The following is a 26,819-nucleotide window of genomic DNA, read 5'->3' on the forward strand; positions in this document are numbered from 1 at the left end:
CAGTTCACAGCAAAATGAATCAAACACTGGAAAATATTTAACAGAAGAAGTCAGCTTGGATCTGCTCCTGAGCAATACTCCTAACAAACTGCTTATCCCAAGAAGGTTTTTATGCAAGATGCCCATTTATAAATAGCTTGAATCTTGTGCTAATTGTAAATACAGACACTTACTCCCCCCTCAATCTATGCAGAGAAAAGTTACATAAGTCACCCAAAAAGCTGTCAAAATGCATCTTTTTCTGGCACCAGCCTGCTGCATTGCTTCTATACCCTGCATATTTCAGGTTAAGTGCGCAGTGTTTTAGGGTGCTTGGGTAAATTCAATGGGAATGTGTGTTATCTTCCAACCCTTAAGCTGTGCTGCCTTAGAGTGAGTCACCTGAACAGGGCTCAAAAGGTGGAAGAAATGCCCATGAAATATTTACTGACATTATTACATAGGCAGCAAAACACAGGGGAGCTGGATTATGCACGGCCAGCACTGCAACAGCAGGGAAGAGCCTGTTCTCCAAACAACTTGGAACCTGAACAGTCAGAAAACGGATCATTCACTCCACAGGGAGGGAACTTACACAGAAGGATTAAGTAAATTGAGCAAATTACTAAGAAAGTAAACCAGAGCCAGAGACTGAGCCCATAACTCCAATCAGTAGACTGAGGCCTTATTACAAGGACAACCTCTCTCTTCTAATTTGGCACTGGTTTTACTCAGATAATTTAATTAGCAGATAAAACACAATGAGTTAAATAGTTTCTTTATCATGCTGCCAGAAAAAAAAAATCTCTTCAATTTCTAGGCATAAAGGTGTATAGATTACCTACTAAATTTTCATTCCTTGCAAATTCTCCAGGAATACCTTAGTAAATAGAAACTCATTAGGTTGAGACACTTAACTGGTATCACAGCCAATTAGAAATTACTTTAATGGCTCAAGAATAAATGTTGTGTTGAGAGGTTTTCTATAGAGAGTATGTAAAGAGTAGAAACTGTCACAGTACATCAGATCACTGTAATCACAGCTCCACACAACATCCTTCCAGCACCACTCCACAGGCCAGTGAACTTCCAACCAGGACAACATGGAGTTAATGAATACCTTATCACCTCATCCCAGCTATGAACTAACTCCAAACAAGAATTTTAACACCAAGATTTACTAATTCTTGAAGATTAGCATCCCTCCATCCTGCATCAACATGCAAGAAAATACTCACCAGAATTCACTTTGGAAGTTATGTGTGTCACATCTACTTTCTTGGATTTGACCAAAGGTGAAGAGCGCACGGAAGAGCTTCGTACAGAGTTTTTCTTGTGATCAGAAGCCTTGCTTATTTTGGAAAGGGGTGCAAAGATACCTGGAGAGAAAATTGTATGTGTCAACAAAGAACCATGGATAATGGTAAAGTAATGAAGTTTTGCAGCTAGTCTCTCTCACACCAATTAATTCAGGGGTTTTTTTTAGCCACCATCATAACTTGCTATGCTGACAAAGCACTTGCAGAGTAGGAAGGACAAGCTCAAGACAACAGTGAAACCAAAATCCTTATCAAGGAACTGGAACAGAGTAAGTTGGAAACACTCAGACTATCAATTAGAATCTCCTTTTTGTCCTAACATAAGGTTCAGTCTCCCCTGCTAGAAAACACAACACCTTTGTATGCCCTGTGTGACCACAGCACTTCAACTAAAGCTCAAAGTCAGAAAACAACTACAAGCAGGAATGTCTGACCAAGGAAGACAAAGCAGGTAAAGAAACAAAGAAACATGGCTTATTGTTACAGTAGAAACAAGTCCTTTCAACAATATCAATGAAAAAACAGAAATCTCAGAGTTTCAAGGAAATAACCAGCAATTTTGACTGATCGGTTGTTCCAGTTGTTTTGCAAATAGTTGCAGTTGCAGCCAAAACTTAAAGAGCCAATAAAATCAAACAAAGCACTGCATTACAAAGAAAAGCAACAGAATCTGCTATCTGTTTTTATCCTCCCAGACAGCTCATACCTTTCAGTACTCTTTAAATTTGGGGGATTAAAAATTGAAGAAAAAATAAAAGCTATACCGCGTTTTGGTGCACACTTGAAGTACTGGACTTTTCCAACACTTCCGTTGTTCTTCCCTTCTGGTTCATCCAGCTCTACACCAGCCCACTGGCCACTGGCAAATTCTGTTGTGCCACAAAATCTTAAAGTACCAACCTAAGAGAAAAAGAATCAACACAGAATGGGTTTTTAAAACAAGTCTTGTTCAAGAGAAAACAGTATCGGTTATGAAAGAGACAGCAAGTCATCTCCAAAATGCAAGACAAGTCATCACAAAAATGCAAACACCATTTCCTTCACTTATTCACATTCCTACCTTTCAACACCATTCAATACATCTTCCAAAAGGTCTCAGTCCTTCTGTGTATATTTTGCATTAAGCAGCCATGGTTTAGAGATGTAAACACAGCTCTAGGTCAGCAAGGTACAGGAGCACATACCCAGTGAGAGGTTTTACTTGCACTGTTTATCTAAGAATAATTCCAGATTCAGGGCTAGATATGTCCCTGAACTGGAGGTTCTATAGAAATATTAGACAAATCTGTGTGTGCATAAACACACAGAAGAATATATATTTTTATATATATATAGCAAAGGTTCAAGGGTAAACTTCAGAGCATAATTAATTTTTTCTTTGGAAAAGATTCGTAAGTCTTCTGTTCCCTCCTTATGATTAGACAAAATTTTAAAAGCCAGCAAATGTTTTAAACATTTGAAATGTTTTAAACATCTGCTGCTGCTTCAATAAATAAACTGTAAAAAGATAAGCATATGAAGAATATCAAGACAGACCAGTCCTGCTGGTAGACCTCCTTCTCCACAAATATACATTATAAGCTCATACACTTCAACCAAACAGGGGAGGAATAACTACAAGAGCTGCATTTAACATTAATTTAAATTTATTTTTATATTTGATTTTTAAATTAGTTTTAGTAATAAAAAACTTTGATCTTTCAGTTGCTCAGTTTTCCTCATCTCATGTGACCTTAATGCTAGTTCATTTTACACTATGACTCTGATGTTTAATCCAAGCCTCAGAGAGTAAATAGATAAAAACATTTTTTTTTTAACTACAAAACCTTCCAGCAACTCTTTCCTCATGTCTGTAAAGAAATAAACACAACCCAGAACCTCTTCTCTTATGCTGAAGATCTCCTTAAACTTGATTGTTATAGGCAGGTATGTCACTCTACTCTAGACTCAGAACTTTTAGCTGTCAACAAAGGGATAAAATTCATCCAGAGGAAGTTCAGCCAAGCAGCCCCACACATTCCTACAATTCCTCCACTTACTTTCCTGGCACAAAGAGCCAAAGAGCATTTACTGAGAGAGAGGAGAACAGCCAGCATCTTAAACTGGAGGTGGGAGATGGCAAAAACTGCAGCTCCAATTTTGCCCAAGGACCTGTGCAAGCAAGGAGCAGGGGATCTCTCTCGAATGAGACACAGCAGGAGCAGTTTTCTCCCAACTGCTGATCTCCCTGCACTCCCATTTCACCAGATGTGATCCAAATGGACACTCAGTCTAGCAGAGCAGGAGCTGCTGGAGCTGTGGGGCCCCACATCACGTACACATGAACACCTGCTTACACAGCTTCCTACCCTGCAAGACAACCAGAACGACAGGCACAGCAGGAGTTGGGAGAGGAATCCATTCTCCCTCTGGCATCTACTGTGCTTGGCTTTCAAGCTTCATTAGAGCTGACATATTAGGAGACTGCAGAAGCAGGAAAGACAACAGGAACCCGTAAATACATCTCCAAAAAATGCTGCAGTTCCAAGTGCCTTCATCCCAGCTTCCATATTCCAGAATGAGAACTCATCCAGGAGAAGGTTAAAAACAGGGCACCATTTTACTCATCCTGTTTTCACTTTTGCTGTACCCTGCAGGAATTTAGGAGTACCGAGGGGGAAGGGAAGGCAAATTGTATTCTATTTGCCATCTGTATGGCAGTTGTCTTCTGTTAAGTGGGCAGTCTTCCTTATCTCTTCCACAACCACTCCTCCCTCTGGGGAGACATCTGCTGATACCAAGCTATTGAATGGCACTGCATGGCTGATAAGAACTACAGCATCCCATTGGGAGATGCTCCACCCACAGGGAAGGGCCAAGCATTCTACCCAGATACAATCTTGAGATTCTGGAACACCAGCTGGCTTCTCCACTGGATTTTCCCAGAGGAACAGCAGCTGCCTCTTCCTCTGGATCTTCAGAGGAAGACTACACCCTTTCCATAGGATCACTGCTTCAGCAGAACCACACCTGACACTCCAGGAGGACTGTAGCCACAATTCCAACTGGACTGCTACCAACACCCTGACCAACAGAGTGTCAGGTCGTGTTCTGACTCTGTCAGTGTTGTTTTGGTTTACTGCATTGTTTATTTTAGCCTTTTATTTTCTTCCCTAATAACTGTTATTCCTGCTCCCATATTTTTGTCCAAGAGCCCCTTAATTTAAATGTTATAGCAATTCAGAGGGAGGGGGTTTAAATTCTCCATTTCAGGGGAGGCTCCAGCCTTCCTTAGCAGACACCTGTCTTTCCAAACTAAGACACAGAATGAGAACTGATCCAGGAGAAGGTTAAAAACAGGGCACCATTTTACTCACCCTGTTTTCACTTTTGCTCCACCCTGCAGGAATTTAGGAGTATCGAGGGGGAGGGGAAGGCAGGGCTGAGAACAACTTTTCCATTCAGGCAAAGAGAGAAAAGGAGTGGGAAGCAATGTGGGAGTACTGCACAACAGCTCCTCGCACACAAAGGAAGGAAGGGAGGAAAGCTGCTGTGGAAATGGAAGTTCAAAAAGCACAATCACATTCCTTCTTCCCACCTGCTCTAGAACAGATTTGGCTCCCTTAAAGAAAAACAAGCTAGCTACAAAGCCCTGTTGGCCCTTGGCAGCACAAAACCAGCTTCTAACAATTCCTTAAAAAACACTGCAACAGCATAATCAATTAGAAGAATAAAAGCAACCAAACCCAGGCAGCTCTATCCATGCACAGTGAGCACATTACAGCACAAACTGTTCTGTAGGCCTTATTTAGAGGAAAGATACACAAGAGCACCAATTTCATCACTTTCTTGTTCTAGAGTCTCCATTAACTTGCACTAACATTATCTCCTCTTGCTGCAACTGTGATTTCTGATAAAGAAACTTCTGTCTTTAAAGAACTGGCTTTCTGTACATACTTCAGTTAAAATGCTTTCTGCATAGCTACTAATTCCTTTGCATTCCCTGACCCACTTTCAAGAATACACCAAATTAAAATACACAATAGGAGCTGCTTCACACTCTTGATGGAGATCACTTTAGACTCATTCAGTTGTGACAGTTATAAATCTGACGTTGTATTAGGAAAGCTATTAATATGAAAGATATTAAAATATAAAATTTTGCTCAAAAATGCTTTCAGCACTTACCAGGAAAGAAGTACTTCTCTGAAAGAGTTCTAGCACTTAGATCCCTTGCTATCACAGCAAATAAAAAGTCTGACAACTCAATGCAATATTAATGCTACAGTTTTAAAATATGTTTTTAGAAAGGTGGCTATTATGGTAGCTTCTAAAGGACTATTCACATTTGAGCTGGACGTCTATTAGCTACATCCTTATATTTCCACAGAACCCTGTAACAACCCTGTTGGCACAGCACTGCTTCAAAGATTTTAGCTGCATTGCACCAGTGAAATTGGGTTACTATAGGCTAAGCAGAACTGAAGGGCTTTTTCCCTGCCTTCTGGAAGCTATCAGGAGTACTTCACAAATGCACACTCCTAACAAAGCTGGGCAACTCACAAAGCAATTTGCCAATTTTACCATCACTTTGATGTGACACCAAAAACATTAATAAAATTGAGCCATGCTGATGTACAAGAGGAGACTGTTAAAAATCATTTAAAGACACAAAATGCAGCCTATGCCTGTCAAAACTGCTTTTCATAATAATGACTTTATCACACAACTGTTCAGCTTATTACTTTCCCTAACCAGTTCCTTGCTGCCATCCAGAGATCACACCTTCCAGAAAGCATTTCAGACCCTCAAACTGAGGTATGTCTCCAAAGTGGTAAAGAAATGGACTCTCCAGGAATTCTGAGAGTAGTACCAGGTTGGTGGCCATACCTTCTGTCCTGCAATAACAACACGATCTCCCAGCTTCAGGCCAAGTGACAAAAGCATGGCCCTGCCTGTGACGTGGTCATAGGTTGGAATCATGGCTTTGGAGATGTCACACGAGAGAGGCACTGCATCCAGCAGGATCTGCTTGATTTCCTTTGCACTGGCTGCTGCATCTGCCATTTCCAGTGGCATATCTACTGGATCAGGAACCACATCTGCTGGAATCTGCCCTTTGTCATTCTGTAGAAAAATAACATGGCACAGGATTTAATGTCGTTACAAGATAAATCTGACCAGGTGAAACCAAAGTGTTTCACAAAGTGTTTAATCCTCTTTATTAGATATTTTTCCTAGAATATAAACAACTATGAAAAAAATCCACATTTTCAAATAAGGATGCCAAAACATCCTTAGATCAGCTAGCATGTACAGCATCTCATTTTTGAAACTGACAAGTAAGCAACGTTTTCAAATTTAAAAACATTATTAGGACTCAGAACACCTGAAACAAGACACTTGTGACACTTGTGTGTTCAGGTACCTCTGTGTACCTGAACAGAGAGTTAGGAAAGCAAGGCAGACTTCTGGTCTGTAATGCCAACACCAAAATGGCAACTTCTCCCAGAGAATATAGCTTTACCCAGCATATAGCTTGCTCCTTGGTGAGGCTTATTCCAAATTTAATTAATGTATGTTGCATGTATAGAATATGCAAATGTGATGGCTCCCATGAGTACCTGAATAAATCTGTTCAGGTTTATCTAGGCACAAACTATCCTATGAGAGATGGATTAAGGACAGAGTCCTTTCCAAACACATCCTGGTCCCAGAGAGCCATGGCTGTGATTCCCTGCATGTCCTACGTGACAGGAAAAGTTGTTGGAGCACCAGCTTCCCTGGAGTTAGCCTCCACTCCAGGCAGCTGCCCAGACAGCAGGTACTGTCAGGCTGCTCCCGGGACACTTCTCCCTACCCTCCTTAGCAAAGCAATTGATGTGGAGCTTTGGCTGTCTGCCCATTTTCATAACCTCTGCAGCAAAATAATCATCTCAGTCTTCCAAATTTGTCTCAATTGAGCCCCTGGACTCAGACATTACCAGAAGGAACGATGCAGAGTAAAACTGTGTTTGTTTTTGTCCCTTCAAAACAGACCAGAAGTTCAATGTTCCCTGAGCCCCCTTCTCAACCCATCTCAAAGCTAGAAAAGTATAATCCTTACTCAGAATTTACACTGCTGTTCCCAAATAATCAAACTCTACACACTCTCTCTAGTCAAAACCTTATTGCAGGTTTGAGCAATTCAACACCCACCATTCCTTAAAAATCTCCAATCACTCTAAGTAAAAATTACACTAGCTTAAAAACAGGAAATAGCTGGATAAAAGTTGAGTGGGGAGTTTGAGTTTGTAGTCATGACATTAGAGATTATTTTGGTCACATCAGCCCCACAATTCAGCCCACCAGGTGCCCTGCAAACCTCTGTGCCCACACAAAGCAGGGGCAGAGCAGTGGCAAGAAGGCAAAGTGGAAGCTCAGGATTTCCCTTCTCAAGGTCACAGCCACCTCTGCCAGCTCAGAAAGCTTGCACAACTACAAAGCAGCACTGCCCGTGACAACAGAGTCCCAAACATAACAGCTGCCAGAGAACTTGAGACACATCCACACACACTGAGTAGAGAGACAAAAAGAAACCCACCATTTTCCAAGAGATCTAGATTGAATATCATGAAGAACTGTATGGACAGTAAGGTTCCAGAAGATTTAACAGCAATAATGCTACATAAAATAATGACTTTTGAGTATCCTTAAAACAACTATGATTTCTCATTTAAAATAACCCCCTGCATTTGAAAACAGAGAACTGAGATACTGGTTTTGCTAAAATAAGAAAACCTTCCAAGCCCTTCCCCCCCAAAACACAAACAACAAAAAAACCCCAAACACCCAAACACAAAATTCAGTCAAAATCCAAGACTGTGGCTAGACACATATTAGCAACACTCTGCACTATAACCTATGTCTATTATTAGGTTGGTAAGGAGAGCAGGTGATGTTTATGCATTCTCAGTTACTCATGCTAACACCAGGCTCACTGCTAAGCCCAACAGTGCATTTCTGGAAGGCAAAGACTGCACTCCTCCATTTCTGAAAAGATCCCCCACTGCCCTGGGGACTCAGCTGATGCAAGACATCAGTGACAATTAATAAATGAAAGCTCAAACAACAAACAGAAAAACCTTTTGAAAGTTATTTGAACTAATGAACCAGACCATGACACAAAAATACAAACTTCAACACACAAGTAGGACAAAGCATACAAAATCATCCACTAGGAGTTGCAAATATCTTTTTCTGAGGCACCCTCACTCCATGTAGCACACTCTTAGCTAGTCAGAATCCTGGACAGACTGTTCAGTTTTTCCAGGTACCTTTTTCACCTTCTGGTGAATCTACAACCTAACTCCTTACCCTAAAGGCAGGATTTGCTCCATGTTCCAGTAAACACTTGACAGCTCCTGTGCATAGGTTAAATGCAGCAATATGCAAAGCTGTTCCAAAATCAAAATCACTACAGGTGGCATCCACATCTGCAATTAAACATCAAATGTGAGGAATGCAAGTCTGTTACATGAACATTTCCCCCTACAGATTCCTTGAGAGGACATTCATTTTTACAGTTTATGTTAGCATTTACACAGACACACCATTATTTATGTACCAAATGCACATAAGAAGTAATTCTACATAGATATCAACCTTATTTGCATCTGTTTATTCGTACCACAAACCAACCTGGAAGATGAGCATGTACTTTTACTCATTTTTAATACTGATGGCTTAACTGCAAAATTGCTGCTACTCAGGGTGTCCAATCTACTGTGCCAAGATTAACAAGTGAGTAACTTCAGGTTTGCAAGTAAATTAATTTTTTAATGTTTCAGACACATTTCTATTTTATTGCTTCTAGGTGTCAAACATTAAAATGAGATGCATCTTCAACCAGTTGTTCTCCTTTGTGAGCAGGCAGTAAGGCAAGGCAAAACTGATTATACATCTGCTTTACACTGATTTAATTACTAATGGCCAAGAATGAAGTAAGAGCTGGTGATTGTTATAATTTCTTTGTTTTCAAGAATTGCACTCTGAGGGGTCTTGCACTGATAGTCTGGAAAATGGAGAACTGCATCTGACTGGAAGTGATTTAGCACAATATATATTTCTATCAGTTGCTTCCAATATATCTTTCAATCTGCTATGAAGTTATTACTGTTCTAGAAGATTGGAGTTTAAATGTCTGTTTAGTCTGAGGCTCCTCTCTTAAATTACACAAGAGAGATGTCATTTTGAGTAAGTATAGGACTGTTAATTAAAAATGCCAGCAGACTTAACACACAAGCCAAAAGACCACAAGTATTAGCAATCACGTTCCAATTTGAAATACCAGTGAGGAACATAAAACTTTCCACCTCAGGGCTGAAGAGTCTCCTCATATTTTCCAGTATCAGTCTCCATCCCAGAAAACACTAGCCCTTCTCACAATGCCATAAACAAAGTATATCCCAAACTGCATCAACATACTTATATAGTTACACTAAATAAACAAATAAAACATCAACAATATAGAAAATACAGTTATATATGTCTGTATAGACATGTCAAGTTCATACATACTAATAAAACAGACTCAATTTCATAAAGATCAAAGGTAACAAATTTGCAATCAGAATTTAACAGTTTTGCAATAGCACTGATTGAACACAAACAGGAAAAAAGACTGCATTCACATGCCTCAATCAATGAGAGCTACTCATGCAGATGTACCAAAGGTCAGAAGACATCAGCAGTTTAAAACCAGCTAGAAGCTGAGGAGCTGTATACAGGCATTGAAACTTCCATGGAATAGAGCCAAACATTTTCTGCACACATAGGAACCAATTTGCAGAAATACTGGTCAGTAGCATCAGCTACTGAGCCAGCAACAGCTGCATCTACTCCTATTTTGAAAAACAACTGATGTATGGTTGGTTTTTTGAGTTAGGCTTCCTCAGACTTGCAAGCTTCATGCTTAGATTTTCTGAATAGTTCTCTTAGAGCTTCAATCTAAATGGGCATAGTAGAGGTGACAGCAAAAAAAAGATCAAACATTACCTGGTAACTACCCCCAAACTGTCTAGAGGAAGATAATACACAATTTTTGTATTTAAAACCTCTAAAAATCCAAGACCAAACTAGCTCTCTCCTGTAGCAACTGAGGAGTAAGTCTGTATGAACATTGAGTCATAAAGAAAGCAGTTTAGCAGTAAATCAAAAGGAAACACCTGTGCTTCACAATGGGCGTCTCAGAGTCAGCACACCACTGTCTTGAGAAGTTATTTTTATATTAACAACCATTTTTTCTCCAGTTCAGCATGGATCCATCCAAAGCATGTTCACCTTCTACGTATGTTCTTCCTTCTCTGCAAATTGCCTGATGAAGTATGAAGCTAAAATTATTCTATTAATTCAGACTATCCATTGTTTCCATGTCACAGGGCAAATAATTTTACATATTTCCTGAGATTAAAAATATCAGCTTCTTATCCAAGAATTGCCAGCTGCCCAGTAACCAGAGTGGTTTCCTTGGAAATCTGAGCAAAGTCCCACCCCTTCTGTAGGAACTGCACAGGAGGAAAACACCAAATGCAAACAAGGTCTGAAAGGAGATCTAAACTGCTGATGCAAATTATGGAAACCACGCTATTGAAATGTGATGTGGACTTAACTACTGTGCAGTCTGATTTTGTCTTTTGTTATCTACCCACACATGTCACCTCCTAAGCAAGTGACACCAGTAACAGCACTGCTTAGCAATTACCTCCATGGAGGTTCAAGATGTGGTAAGAAAGCCCTGGGTACTCCAAAAGCCTACCAGCTTTTCAAACTGCTAAGACAGAGTCCCTAGATAAAAAATCCTTTTGCAAACTAGCACAATCAGAAGGATATTCAGTAGAACAAATTCACATTTGTACAATTTTAGTGATAAAGTTGCTTACTGGTTTTGCTGTCCTGACCAAATTAGAAACAAACAGTTCTGATCAGAACCATTTCTATATTTCCATGTGCATTAGTATAAACAGGGATCCAACTACCAGTCCTTCACAGTATCATTCCAAAAGGTGTTATCTATTTATGCCAAACACTAAGGTCAAACTGTTCCTGAAACAGGACCTACTACATAGTTGAGAAATAGGAAAAACGAGCACGTCAGAATTGCCTCAGTCCCAGGTTTGCCACATCAATTGCCAAATCCCCTACTACTCCTTTCACCTTCTCCCCACATGTCAAACATACTTCTCAATGTTTAAGCAACCTTAAAAACCACAGGATTTTACTAGAATAGCTGTATCTTTGGTTTTCTACAAACATTCCCTTAGTTCTCAATAACTTAAGATTAACCTGTTTGCTTTCCAGTCTATCTGAAACTTCTATTGTCTTGTACAAAGCTCAAGTTTAAAAACCAGCAATGGAAACAGTACAGTAAAGCACTAAAAAATAGCTTAAGAGAAAAATGAACCAATGAGGCTGAATAAAAGAATAACAAATTATTTATGTATAATAGATAAATGAACACCAGACTTACAGACCACAATACATCAGCTCAGGATCCACAAAATATGGACAACTATGGACAACTACATGAAACAAAGGTCACAGTGCCTACCTTTTGGCTTTGCATTTTTCAAAATAACACTGATGAGTTCTGGAACATCAAAGTAGGCAGCATAGTGCAAGGCATTCATATTTGTCCAGCGGCTGCGCAAGCTGCTGTCAGCACCCAAATCAATGAGCTGTGTTGCAAATTTTACAGCAGTTTCAACATCACCTGCAGGGTAATTTTTGTTAAGTATGCATTAGTGATTTATTTATTTGACCCCAAAAAAACCACATACATGTTTGTGTGTAAAACAAAACATACATTAAGCCCTTCAAGCTCACAGCAGAACTATTATTATGCCTTTCTTTTTAGGATTAGGATACAGAAATCTTTGCCCTTTATCCTAAAGGACTGAAATCTCTAGTGAATAATAACACTATCTGTCTTTCTTTAATGTAAGTACTGTGTCAGCCAGCAAACCTAGGAGATTTAGGATCTGGTAGGAGAAAAAGAATTGCACATCACAATGCTAAAGTTTATGTTAAAAGATGTGCTGACACCAGGGAAGATGACCTATGCCAGACTTCTCTCAAACTCAGAGGAGAAGTGGGCTCAGGTCAACAAAAAAGTAACAAAACATAGAAAAGTTAATAGGGGTATTCAAACAGACTTACATGTGCTCTCATTTCCAGTATTTATGACCATAATAATGCAAAGTTTATTGCTCTCTTCTGACACGAACAGGGTGAAAGAAACAAACCAAAAAGAACAGCCAGTCACCCAAATGTTCTGCTGTAAGAAAACTACAGCAAAAATTATAGTAAACTTGCAGCTTGCACCTCAGTCTGAAACTGCCTTTGCTACATGAAGTATCTGTTTAAGCTGGTACTACTGTGTGCAATACCTATACCACTAACTCAGCTGGCTCCCCATGGCTACAGCTGCAGTTCTGCATCTTCCTTACTCATGGCCACTGGAACAGCAAGCACAAAAAGAAAAATAATCTACTGCAAGAAAAAATTCTGTCAGTGTCAGTAGGATAAGTTTATGTAAGTCAATTAGGTTTTTACATCTATAATGTTGGCTTTTTTTTTACTCACCAATGCCATGAGCCCCTGATTTGCAAGTGTAATGCAGGAGAGTCATATCAGTCAGTCCATCTCTGTCATTCACATTGCAACCCCTTTTAATGATCTGACAGGCAAGTGGAAAACAAGCACATTTTAGCTCTGGCATATCTCTGACATCACTACTACTTCCTAAGTTATTGCAGATATATTGACTCCTGGATTCATTGCAATGGCCTGCCAGAAAAGACTCTTAACTGCAGAACTGAGCAATATACACAAATGTAATAAATGGCATTATAATTAATCTTCATTATTTACAGATTTTAAAAATTCTTTATATTGCTCCTTCTAACATATACTTCATATGCTAAAAAAATTAAGCAGTTAACTGCGTGAGAAAATTATTTCTGAAGCTCTCCCCTTGTTATTTGATCTCTCAACAATTACCCAGCCCACTCCCACATAACCCCAAAAAGAAGCCCCCAGTTATAATATGGTAGGGTTCATCTTCATTACACTTCCCCAGAAAAACCTGTAATCCAGAAGAAAAATAAGAAAGTAGGATGGAAATACTAGAAACACATTTTATGCCTTGGAAATATTGCCCTTAAGGTCAGGCTTTAACAGCATCTTCATATATTTTTTGGGTTTGAGTTTGGTATTACTGCTAAGTAGGAAACTGAAACACCAAGGTGAAGGGTCTCAACACAGTTGCCTTGAGAGAAACATTGTTTATACCATCTATGCTGGATTTTATCCATCATCTTTCTTTTTCCAAATAAAACCTGACAACACGTGGAATACAAGCCATGATCAGTCACTACTCGTTAAAAGGCAGAAACTGTATCTGCATTTATGATTAATTCTGCTTCTGAATGAACTGGTTTTATTCACTGTCAACACAGTATTTAATATTGAGAGCACTCAAGGATCTTCATTTGTATCTCACCTCATTCCCAATAATATCAATATTCTGCTGGACCTGTGGAACCCACTGCCTTAAGATAGCAAACAATTCAGAAACTGATGTTTTGGGGTCAAAGAGTATTTCTTGGCATGCTGCATCATTGGGATCGAAGAAGGAAAACTCTGTTAAAAAAGAAAAGAGTCTTTATATAAGATCTTGATGTTTAACATGCATCTAGTTTTTCAAACTCAGAAGGAAAGGACAGCAGAAAGAAAACATCTTCCTTCTTCTTCTTCCATCACAATTTACATGGAACATACTATAATATAAACACACACTCAAATCACGAAGGCATTCTGTGACCTCTGATATTTCCAGTATTTCATTAAAGCACCAATCCCAGCTGATGGCAGCTGCAGGAAACAAACACCTTCAAAAATTAAGACACCAAACCAAGAACAGGGAAAAAAAAAAACAAAACAAAACCCCCACTTTTAAAGATTTTAAGCCTCATGTTCTTTCAGGCAACCCAAACTGTAAGTGCATAAAACACCTTACTACAAAAGTATGTGTTACATTACTTACAGGTGCGTGCGTATATGCTTGTACATACACATCCTCTATTTTTAATCTGTGGAATTTCTCCCAGCTCTGGAAAATTACATGAAAGAATCTGGAGAGCAATGGCTATGAGGAGAGGGAATGAAAGCAGAGTCTACTACTATCAGGAAATGAACCATGGCAAGCACTGAACTTCTATCCCCCCACCCCCGCAGCTATCAGGGAGTTGCCTTTTAAACAGGTTTTGGATACATGTACAACTCAGCTCACATCCATCACAGATTCACAGCTCTCAGACAGGACAGACAGGTTAAGCAACACACACCATCACCCATCTTGGGTGTGTGTGACATGGCATAAACCACTCCCAGTGAATCATCCCTACCTTTCCCCAAAAACAGCACACCTGACTTCTAGATTGGATTAACAGATAAGAAAGAGCAAGTACAGAGTTCTCTTTCTGGCTATTGAGAGTTCCTCAAACTCCATCACCTTGACTCAACAAGAATGGAAATGGAGGACAACTTCCACTGATATTTACCATTAATTTTTCTTTGCACCTAGCATATAAAAAAACCCAAGCCATTTATCTCCCAGCCCTACAAGAAGTGTGCTTCTTCCCTACATCCAATGCATCAACACACATCTACTGATTTATCCAATAATATCTACCTTGCACAGCAACCACAGCTGATCTACAGCTGAAACTATGAAGTGAACGGACAACTAGGCCACAAGATTAATGATCCTGCACAATATTCACAGTTCTTACTCTACCAGGAAGATTTCTAGCCACAAACCTGATCCAAATTATCTATCAGAAATCAACTCTTACAATCAGCATGTAGGGTAAAAATCTGAGAGTGTATCAAGGATTAATAACAACCACCCTAAGTGCTTAACAGGGGATCAGCTGTAGTCTTTGCAAACAAAGCAATGCTACAGAAAATCTGTTAGAGCAATGAATCCTATGAAAGGATGGCAATGGCACCTAGATACCTTAAAATATTACTTTCTCCCCCTCTGTCTTTCCCAAGTATTGATCACAGTGCCCAACTGCATTAAGGAAAAAGAAATGCACTGAATGTAATGACCAAGAATCTCTCTCTGCCATAGTTTAACCTCCTTTACCCAGATTCAGCAATGTTACTGTTACACAGGTGACAGCAACCTCCTGTAATAAAAGGATTTTTTTTTTTTATTTAATGAGTAGGCAGAAACAAGGTAGAACACATAGCAGTGAAATCATAGGGGTTTTAGAAGATACCACAACAAAACAATGTTTAAAGAAGGCAAATGGAAACTTCATCTAGGGGGTAAGAAAGTAGAATGGAAATAAATCATGGTAGTACATAGAGCCGACAAGGAGAGACAAGTGATGAGAACAGGACTAAACCATGTAAAGACACACATTCATCTACTGAAACATTTCATATGTTACATTCCCAACCTGAGCTAACTTATAAATCAGGTCTTGAGAATGCTGATTCTGTCAAAGACAGAACATTACATGTATTTATTCTTCCGGAATACAGCTGATTGCTCTAATCAATGCATGGGAAGCACAGAGGTGGAAGGAGTGATTTTTGAAGCATAGAGATGCTATTAATATCTTCTGCAACATTCAAAGGCATTATAATTGCAGCTATCAGTGAAGCTCCTCACCTACAGTGACATTTTAACACATTATATACTGTCAGAATTTTTATTACCATTTATACATGTGAAGACAGTTACTAAAGACAGACATTATTCTGACAGCTGATCACTGATACTTGGTAAAATTTTCTACTACTCACTTTACAGTCCTTACCACCACAAAAACATACCCTTCCAACAGAAATATCCCCTTCTAGCACATCATTTACACACTAAAGCACAAGAAAAAGTCTAACTCCAGAGGTTTTAAATGTGGTGTAGATTAACTTCCCTTACTTACTCCAATTTTACATCTTAATACAATATCCAATTCTACACTGAGATGTGAAAGAAGTACAAGTGAGAGCACACATGATCAGAACTGTACAAAGAAAACAAATAATTTATAGTGTATGCAATAAGAAAAACGGAAAAAGCATGGGTCTTCATCTTTCATCTCATTTAACAGAGAATCCATTTAATAAGAAGAAAACTTCTCCTGGAAAGAAATAATTAAGAGCTGACAGCTTTTCTTTAAATTTATTATTCAAATTTATTCTCTGCTGATCACAAATTCATTTTTTGTTTAAAGTACATACCACAGTCTGAAGGCATTGGTGCTGCAGCAACAGAAAAAGTAACAGATGTTTCAGAGTTTGGGAATAAGAATTGTTCTCTTGCAATGAGGGAATCTCCTTCGAAGGAAGGCTCTGGGAGATCCTCTATGGTCATCTTCTAGAAAGCCACTTGAGGAGAAAAAATAAAAATCAATAAATAACCTCACAGGAAATACTTTGGATTGGTTCTATCACAGTAAGATATAACATGCAATGAGACTAAAATCTTAAATTTGTAAACTATTACTGCCATTACATTCTTACAAACTGATATATGAACAAGGCTCACAGAGTATGGTGTCAAGGATAGCCAACTTCTAGGTTTGACTTCCACCACTAAACTTGCACTTAACTAATGGAAAACATCATATTTCTCCCCAGTTTCCCATTTGAGCAGTAAAGAAAATATTAATGCTCTAATTAGCAAACACACACTGCAGACAAATGGATTAGTGTGTTTCACAGCTCTATGAAAACGTGAAGCATCAAGTACCTGCCCTCATACTCTGCATGCACATTCCCTCCCTTCACCATGAGCAAGAACATGCTGCCAGCTACTGCTGCCTCCTCTTTTTAAATTCCCAGCTCTTTCATCTTCCCACACACAGCTGCAAACAATTCATCACCGAGTGATTCAGTCCTGGATTCACGGCTCCGAATCAGCTCCTTTCCCAGCTCTGCTCCTGGCTGGTTTAAAAGAGCACACTTACCACAGCCTAGGAACCTTTCCCCTCTTCTGCTGCTTCCAGGCAACTTCCCAGGCCTTCCAGCAATCTAGGAGAGAGAATCAAGACTAAACCATTGCAGAGTTATAGAGACAAAATCTAACAACCAGCCCAAGTTACATCCTAGTTGTGATTCACAGGTTGAGGTCAGAGGAAAGCTGGCTATCACTTGTAAGACAGTTTATCAGGCAAATTCATTAACAAATAACAAAAAAAATCACTATTCTTAATAGAAACAGACATGATTGCATCATCAGAGGCTACATCTCACAGCTGAAAAATTTAAATTCTGCATCTTGAATGATCAATATTAAACACAATATTAAACACTTGGGGTAAAAGCAACATTTCCACTAAACAACCTACATTTTTATTGTGGAGATTGCTATACAGTGCTCTTTTCTCAGAAATTTGTTCAGCCAGCCTGCTTGACAGAAAGAAGCTGTGGAGCTTGAAGGAATGTTTGTTTTTATTACATTTAATTTAAACCCAAGTAAATATGAAAAACTAAAAGAAGACTTTATTTTGGTTTTTGTATCTAACACACAACAAGCTATATGAGCAGATTTAGTCTGATATTTCCCCAAATAAATCTGTCACACTGCTTGGGACCTCACAGTCTATATGCTAATATAAAAAGCATTTTAGCTTAGCAGATGCTACTCTTTAAGTAAATAAATTAAAGCCTCCTTTTCTTGCCCATTATACACAGTTCACCTTGTGCTCAAGTTGGAAATAAAGGTCCACAAGAAAAATGCTCCTTTTTCTCTGAACTAGTTTATTTCCTTAGTCTTATACAGCTGTACAAATTCATGCTCTGGCAGGAAGATCAAGGAGGCCACTGGAAGGACAGGACTATTTTTTCCCACAGCATTATCAAATTGCATTGGCTTACGTGTTCTTTTATTCAACAAGACCAAAAATATCTCTAATTATTTCAATTAGTATTTTCTTACAGTCAGGAAAAGTTAAGAGTTTACATTTCAATGGCTTAAAAGCTGTCATAAAGATGACAGCTTTCTTGTGTGAAGGGTTATAAAGTCCCTTATGCTGCAAATACCTAATTAAATTGCTTTTGAAGGGCAACAGTGAAATAAATCTGCTACAATCTGATATTTCTTCAGAGGCTATAGCAAAACAAAACAAGGCTTTGTAAGACACATGAATTCACAAGTTTCTCACAGGCAGCGCCTCAGAGCTCTCACGAAATGCACAAAGGAACAAGTAATATGCATGAGTATAAAAGACATATTAGCTGAGCCTCTTAAGCTGGAAAAAGACACAAAAGAAATTAAAAGCTTTTTGCACAGCCCTACAACTGAGGGAACAAAAGGAGCACAGTGAAAAGTAGCCAGACCTGATTGAGCAGATGGTAACAGGAAAAGGTGAGATTTTGTGAAGTAGGACAACATAAGTAGCTGGAACTTGAAATCAACAGAGACATTTCAAAATGAATACAAGAAAGAGTGTTCATGGCACACAGGAAAGCAGACCAGACAGAACAAAACCTGTTCTGGGCATCTTTTATTCTGCAGTGTCACAGACAAGAACACCATCTGTGTTCTGCCAAAGCAAAGCAGGCAGGGAGAAAACCCATGCTGTCAGGTAGGCAGCACCACATCCCAGGGGCTCTAATGCAGATGCTGACCCAACCCCATAAAGAATGAATTTACACATCAGCACCTCCAGTGGAAGTGTGCACACCCTCACACTGCAGGGTTCTCATCTGGCTCTAGAATGGGGCACATGACACACGATGTCAAGGTGACACGTTCTGCACCCACAGCCACCTCCAGGGGCTGCCAGCTCAGCTGTGAGAGCTTCCCAGCCAGCTAACACCACACACACAGCTGGAAAGGCAAAGGAAAAGGCTGAAAACTATTTCAAAGGAAGTGAAAAGGCATCCCCAGCCATCCTCACAACGAGTTCTGTTGTGAGCAAAACCAAAACAATACCCAAAACGTACTTCCCACCAAGATTCAGCTGGAAAGTCCTGGTGCAGTGGAATTGGAGGCCTTCCAAAAGAGCAGTGACTTTCCTGTGTTAGTAAAAGAGTTCAGAGCAGAAACTATTAGAGAAATTACATAAAAGAGAGAATCTTTCTATTCACAGCATTGCCAAACTACCAGTTTAGCACAGCAGAGTATCATACTTACTACTTGCCAGCCATACGCTCTTCCAACTGAATTATACCTGAAATTGAAAAAGGAGAAACATCAGGGAAAAATCTTCCAAAAGTCATCAGATGCACACACCCTTTTGCTGGCAAAACTGAACAGCAACAACAAGTTTCTTGATATCCACACATTACAGGAATGCATAGTAGCTCTGCAGATACATATAAAAAAGTTCCGAAATAGAGGATCCAGCTTTTTCACGTACTCTCTGCTTTGTAATTTGTGTTAAAGCACAAAGCTTTCCTGCAAGTGCTGTAAGAACTTGCACATGCTAAAAGCACTTCAAGCTATAACATACAGTTGTTCTGGGCTTTGATAGCTGAACCTGTCACAAATGTGATGCTATTTTTGACAACAACTATGTAAAATGGACTCCTCATCATGTACTTAGATGTGCCCAAGAAAAATTAAGTTCAGAGAACAAGTTTCTTGCACATACACCAGCTACCCACTTCAGAACATGGTAGACATGTTATACACATGTATGTAAACCTAGGATTTGGGTGCATTTGCAACATGGCAATGTTTTCACAGATTCACTGAATTGACACGGTTGGAAGGGATCTCAGGAAATCACCCAGTCCAACCCCTGCCAGGACAGGGTCACCTGGAGCAGGTGACACTGAAGCATGTCCAGGTGGGGCTGAATGTCCCCAGGGAGGGAGACTCCACAGCCCCCCTGGGCAGCCGTGCCACTGCTCTGCCAGCCCCAGTGTAAAGAAATTCCTCCTCGTGCTGAGGTGGAACTTGTTGTGTTTCAGTGTCTGTAAACTCCTCGTCCTGTCACTGGGCACCCCTGAAAAGAGCCTGGCACCATCCCCTTGGCACCTGACTCCGAGATATTTATATGCACTAACGAGATCCCGTCTGTCTTCTCCTCTCGGCACTGCACGGGCCCAGCTCCCGCAGTCTCTCCTCATAGGAAAGATGCTCCAGACCCACACCCCGGGGACCTCCGGCCGGACGGGCGCTTTGGCAAGCTGGGAGCCCGGGGAGCTCGGCTCCCGCACCCCCCAGGCCGGCTCTGCCCGCCCACAGCCCCCCGGGACACCTCCCCAGCACTCGCCGCTCTCCCGGGGCGGTAGCACAGCGCACCCCCGGAGCCGGGGGTCTCCGGGCCGCCGCGGGGACACGCGGTGACACCGCCCGGCCGCGCCGCCCCCGGCCCGTGCGCCGCAGCCGGGCGGGGGGAGCCAGGCCGGCCGCGGCCCGCCCGCTGCGGCGGTCCCTGCAACGCCAGCCCGGCCCCCGCGACGCGCCGAGGGAGGATGGGAAGCGCCGGGAGAGCGCTGGGGACGCACCGGGAGAGCACCCGGAGAGCGCCGGGAAGCGCCGGGAAAGCACCGGGAAGCGCCAGCCCCGCCCCAGCCCTACCTGCTCCCGGCCGAGCACCGCGCGCCGCCCGGGCCCGCCCGCAGCCCAGAGAGCCCAGCGAGGCCCAGGCCCCGCCCACCATGGGTAAACCACGCCCCTTCCTACCCCTCCGGCCAATGGGCGGACAGATAGCCCCGCCCCTCCCCGTAGACCACGCCCCCCGCGGCGGCCGGAGCGTGAACGCGCGGCGGGAGCGATGCGGGCATGGGATGGGATGGGATGCGGGCATGGGATGCGGGGATGGAGCCGGCGGCAGGAACCGGGCTGGCACCCAGGCGGCACCACTGGCACGTTTCAGCACTCGGCTCCAGGCTGTCCCAGCTGTCTCAGTAGCCAGGTGGAGGAACCCCCAGGGAGGATGTTCAAAGGGTGCTCGTCCCTGCTGTAAAAGCTGAGGAGGATCCCAATCCGCAAAGATTGGCACTCTCCGGGAAACGCCTACGGTGGTAAACCCAGCATCGTACTTGAGCCCAGGCTGCCTGAAGGGAATTTGAAGTGGATAAAGCTTCAGCCAAGTCCAGCTATGTCTTTGTGCTCCATGTGGGTCACTGTTAAATAAACATAACTGATGTGTACAATCAGATTTTTGGTGTTGTTTTTCCAGCGATAATATTAAAAGGGGTGGGGGAAGGACAAATAATAGGAGTGGCAAGTGGAAATTTCCTCAGCTGAAGTGCTGGGAAGGTCAACAATTGCAAATTCTGTCAGCTCCCAGAGACTCCAAAGCTGAAAGAAGGAGAGCATTGAATTGCAGTTGTGAGAGTAAACGTGACAGCAGATAAAAGCCAGGAATACTTCCACTTCCTAGAATGTTCCGTGCCTTGGAAAAGGCAAAGAAAACATGTTCCAGGAAAATGCAGGCCTGCTACTTTTACCTCAAGGCTACTTAGGTTCAAACTCTGTTTATAAAGACAAGCTTGTAAGCAAGATCAGATGTGAGCTTTGTACTGACAGTCAATGTTTGCCTTTTTTGAGATGCTTGGTGCTCAGGGCAGAAGAAATGTTTTATTGCTGATACTGAATAACAGACTTCAGTGAAGAGCCTGGAATGGAAATTATTAGTTCTGGAGAAGACTGGAATTTAGGAGACCTTCAGTGAAGGTAAAGCACAAGCACAGGGAGAAACAGTGTGAAGTAGTGTTAAATGCAATGAGGGAGGCTACTGGTGACATCCTGGGATATTGTCCTTGGAGCTAATCTTTGTTTCATGTTTTCCTTTAATGTCTTTTTGGGGAAAAAAAAAAAAAAAACAGCAAACTGATGAGATAAAAAAGCAAAAAGGAAAGAATTGCTGTTAGAAAGGAATGAACTGATACGAGATTGAGGTCTGGGATCATTGTATGGAGCTAAGTGAGGAACCAAGCAATGCAAGGCAGCTACACAAGGGGCACCATTACCAATGTGAAGCAATGGCACAAAAATCAAACACTCGTCCTGGGACATGTAACCGGGGAGTTGTGGCAGGGAAGTGAAGTGTCCGTGCCAGCAGGTCTGGCCCTCTCCTTGAGGAGTCACATATTGCTGTGAGCAGCCTTCCTCAGGGAGCAGCAGCTAGTCCAGCCTGCCTGGAGAGGGTTTGTCAGCACAGCCAAGGAAAAGAGCAGTCTGTCTGGGGAGGCTACCAGAGCACAGCTTGTTTGATGCAGCAGAATGAAAGCTGAGACAGAGGATACAGCTGCCATGTGCCATAAACCACGGAAAATGGGGTGTGAATTCAAAGGTGGTGCTCAATATGAGGACAAAACTCTGTGTGATTATTTTTCATGCTAGGAAATGAAAGGAAGTGTTAAAAACGCCAATCACTTGTTTTTGAAATTTTAAGAGTTTCATGGTAATAAAATGGTTATAAAAATAGCAAGATAATTAGAGTAATAATAATTTGAGCAATTGAAATGAGGACAAAATAAGACAATAGAAACAAAGAGTTACAGATGTCCGGGTACCTTGTTCTGGGCAAAATAAGCCCAAAAAAGGACACACATTAACAGAGGATTAACCCTTAAAACAACAGCCTGTTGCATATTCATACCCTTCATACATGGTGCATAAATTCCATTCAAACAAAGGATTCTGTCTGGTCAGTGTCAGCTTCTTCTTCTGAATCCTGACGGTGTCTTCATGGCTGAGCAAGACAGGAAGAAGTTCTTTTCTGCTGTTAATGAAGCAATAAATTCTCTTTCTCTGAAAGATTTAGGTGTCCTGTGGCTGCTATCTGGTGCAAGTACCTCATTCCTTTCTTAAAAAGATATCTCACATATATAGTTTCTATTTTAACATTATGATATAACCTAAAACTCTATTTAACACACTACTTTAAAAAATTAATACAGCCTAACTTTCTAACATAACACATATACCATTCATTTTAATATTTGTGAAGAGCCAGTCATAAAATACACATTTTTCACAGCCAGGACCTGACAAAGTGCTGCAGGTTCTAGAAGATCCTTCTGATCAGGCCAGCCATGGCAGAACCCCAAACATCTCAGCTCAAAGTGAGTCCTGGGTGCTGCAGAGGAGGCTGGATGTCATTGTCTGACAAAACCCTGCCTGTCTGGACTTCCACCTCTGGGCCCTGCATTGGAAATTTTAAAAGAATATATATTTAAACCACTCTCTGTCCCTTAGCACATTGTCTTTCTCATCCACTCCTCCAAGCCAGGATATGATGTAAATAAAAAGCCTGTTCAGCCTATCCTGTCTGACTCATTTGGTGCTGCCTTGGGCAGCAAGGCTGCTGAACACCTGGAGAGCTCGAAACAAAAATGGGCTGCACCAGCTCTGACCACCTCGGGAGGAAGACAGGGAAACATTGCTTGTGAGCAGCAAGCCTGTTTCAACTGAAACATCATTTCACTTCTTCGCTCTTCTTGGGGCAGAAATGGAGCATTGCTAAGCAGTTTGTGGTGCTTTTGGGGTCCCCCGTTGTTGGGAGGAAATGATGAATCTGACTCCATGGTCTTAGAAGACTAATTTATTATCATATAATATTTATATTATATTATATTATATTATATTATATTATATTATATTATATTATATTATATTATATTACATTACATTACATTACATTACATTACATTACATTACATTACATTACATTACATTATATTATATTATATTATATTATATTATATTATATTATATTATGCAATACTAAACTATACTAAAGGATAGTATATAGGACATAGTATATAGGATATAGTATATAGGATATACTAAAGGATAAAGGATACAGACAGAAGGCTGAAAGATAATAATGAAAAGCTCATTACTCTCTCCTCAGAGTCTGACACAGCTTGGCTGTCATTGGCCAATAAGTAAAAACAATTCACACTTTGGATAAACAATCTCCAAGCACATTCCAAAGCAGCAAAACACTGGAGAAGCAAATGAGATAATATTGTTTTCCTTTTTCTCCAAGGCTTCTCAGCTTCCCAGGGAAGAATCCTGAGCAAAGGGATTTTTCAGGAAGTATGACAGTGACACCAGTTCATCTCCACAGATTGACATAACAGAGGGAAGCAATCATTAAAATGGCTTGGGAAGGCATTGCAGCTTCTCTGGAGCAAGGCTGAGGGCAGCAGGGAGGTTCTGACACTGAGTGTGCACACACTTGTGGTTAGAGACACTCTCTGAGAGAAAGCCAGGAGGAATCCTGTGTTTACCTCAGGTTTCAGGGAAAGCCTGGGATGCTCTAGGTAAGGAAACCTACTGGGAGCTGGAAAAGGCTAAATAGCTGCACTCTTTTCTGTAGCATCGTGGGATATTTTTCAGGAACACAAATCCCAGGACCTCACCTCTAGATCCAAAATCAGTACTACCACCTTCCATTAGGAGGTGTGCAGCCCTTGCCAGCAGTTAAATTGCCAGTCCCTCACCTGACAGGAACTCACTTGCCTTGAAATTGCTCCACAGCCACAAACCTGCTTTCACTCATGAGCATTAATGTAACTGTTGCCAAGGCCAGTGGATCCCTCTCCTTCTAATTTTCTAGATTTGCATAACTCTGGGAATCTATGCTTAAAGCCTCAGGCTGTTTGACAGAGTTCTTTGTCCTAACTCTCACCTTTTGGCTGTCACTGTCTTACCCTCTGAAACCAGCAGTGAATGCTTTGGTTGGGGCAGAGAGCAAGCACCTAAAATATTGATGGAACGCCTAGCAAAGAGAAACTCTGACTAACTCTGACTAGAACACACTTTCCAAAAATTTCAAACAAATCTACTGCTGACAAACAATTCTTCTTGACCCCTTTGGGTCCCCTGTGATTTACACACATCGATGTAGTGGACAAGAACTTCTACATCTACATCTAATAAGAAGCTACTCTAAGTTTTGTGACAAACTTGACAAAAAAATTTCAGAAACTTATTTTTCATCCTTCCTGTGTTCTGTAGCATGCTCAACCAAGGCATAGTTATGGCCACATCCAGAGAAAGATATTTCTTCTGCTTGATTTTAAACTCTGGTATAAATGTGGTTTTAGAAGCTTAGCCATCTGTCTAAATTTATTGTAAATAAATTGTAAATAAAATTGTAAATCTATGTACTTATTTATTGCTCCCAGTGTAGCAACAGCCCTGGGCAGGCAAACCCCCCAGAATTACTCTCTTTAGTTTTCTACTTACATTTCTTCCTTCATTAATTCCTTTATAAAGTATTTGTGCTGGAGAGGGAAGCTGGTTTCCTAGCTGTTTTCAAATTTTTTTTAAATTGTTCTTCTGCTATTTAAAAAATCCTGAATTTTGTCTTTCACTTGCATCACCACCACTAGTAAAAGCTCTGTATAGCCTCACTGGTTCTATTCAATTATTTGCAACTACATTTCCTTCAAACCATGGTGCTCCTATTCTTTACCATTATCAACAGGTTTCCACAGGGGAAACAAAGTGAAGCTTCCTGTGTATCTCTGCAAGTGATTACAGAAAGGAGAGAACCTGCTCTATATCCCAAACTAGTGTCAGCTCTGCAGGAGAAGCTGAAAGAAAAAGAGACTATTTCTTATTTACTTAGTGCTATCTAGGCCAACAATATGAACAGCTCCCTGGTTATATTCAATTTGCTCACAGAAAAGAAGAAAAAGGGCATTTCTTTGAGAGTGAAATAGCTCTTTTAAATTGTTGTTATCACTCAAGTTCTCCAAAATTCCTCAATGAGCTCTTTTCCACAAATACAAACCTTAGATTTCTAAGACTTGGCATAATCATTTAGGTGCATTACCTTTTTCATCCTCTCTTTTGTTGTATGATCATGAGATTAAGTATTTTCCTTATCATTTTTTTTTTTTGTGAGGTAAAGCATTGGGATTTTTCTGAAGTGCCTCAGAAGCATAAAGAAATATCTGCCTACTTGGTAATAAGAGTATTGATAAGAAAAATGCAGCTACATAAGTGTTTGGAAACAGGCACATCAAAGATCTCACAGAAGCTAATACATCTGGTGCAACATTCCATAGTAATATTGCATATACATGCAGACAGCAATGAAAGCCAGGATAAAACAAATTCCTTGTTAAAACACATTTGCCATGAGCTTGGATCTTGATTTAGTAATAAATAAATAATAAAATGTGTATTGGTTTACTATTTAAATTTAAAATAATAAATGACTGCACAATTCATAATCATAAACCAGGATTTTGCAGTTTTTAACCATACATTTATTTCCTGTAAAGTGTTAATGCATGGTGTAAAAATAAGTAGAACAAAAATTCAAACAAAAGTAATATGACTGATCAAAGGCAAAGGGAAGGAAAAGAACTTCCTGAATACTACCACCAACTCACAAAGAGTTAATTGTCAAAATTCCCAGTGGGAGCAATGGAGCTGTTGGAGCTGCTTTATGAAAAACAGACACCAAAGATTTCTTAGCACAAATATTAAGCAGTCACACAGAAATGCCTCTCCAGTCACACTGGAAGCAGCAGAGGGGCAGAAAGGCTATTTGCCTG

General features: G+C 40.7%; 1 protein-coding gene across 3 annotated transcripts in view; it reads right to left on the bottom strand.

Annotated features, from left to right (window-relative positions):
• Positions 1 to 20,944, bottom strand: part of CLIP4 (CAP-Gly domain containing linker protein family member 4) — a 32,257-nt gene extending 11,313 nt beyond the window's left edge. For 2 of the 3 annotated variants that reach the window (XM_084203461.1, XM_084203459.1), the window contains exons 1-11: positions 20,869 to 20,944; positions 19,474 to 19,510; positions 17,303 to 17,366; positions 16,575 to 16,721; positions 13,819 to 13,958; positions 12,900 to 12,993; positions 11,866 to 12,027; positions 8,634 to 8,752; positions 6,168 to 6,404; positions 2,063 to 2,198; positions 1,218 to 1,358 (exon numbers count right to left, since the gene is read on the bottom strand). In XM_084203461.1, the coding sequence (XP_084059587.1) occupies positions 1,218 to 1,358; positions 2,063 to 2,198; positions 6,168 to 6,404; positions 8,634 to 8,752; positions 11,866 to 12,027; positions 12,900 to 12,993; positions 13,819 to 13,958; positions 16,575 to 16,707 (1,162 nt within the window). In that variant the 5' untranslated portion in view covers positions 16,708 to 16,721; positions 17,303 to 17,366; positions 19,474 to 19,510; positions 20,869 to 20,944. Of the gene's footprint in view, positions 1 to 1,217; positions 1,359 to 2,062; positions 2,199 to 6,167; positions 6,405 to 8,633; positions 8,753 to 11,865; positions 12,028 to 12,899; positions 12,994 to 13,818; positions 13,959 to 16,574; positions 16,722 to 17,302; positions 17,367 to 19,283; positions 19,356 to 19,473; positions 19,511 to 20,868 lie in introns of all 3 variants that reach the window. The other variant, XM_084203460.1, reaches the window with a different exon arrangement.
• Between the last annotated feature and the right edge of the window lie 5,875 nt (positions 20,945 to 26,819).

Source organism: Fringilla coelebs (assembly GCF_963513975.1).
Source record: "Fringilla coelebs genome assembly, chromosome: 3".
Lineage (NCBI taxonomy): Eukaryota > Metazoa > Chordata > Aves > Passeriformes > Fringillidae > Fringilla > Fringilla coelebs.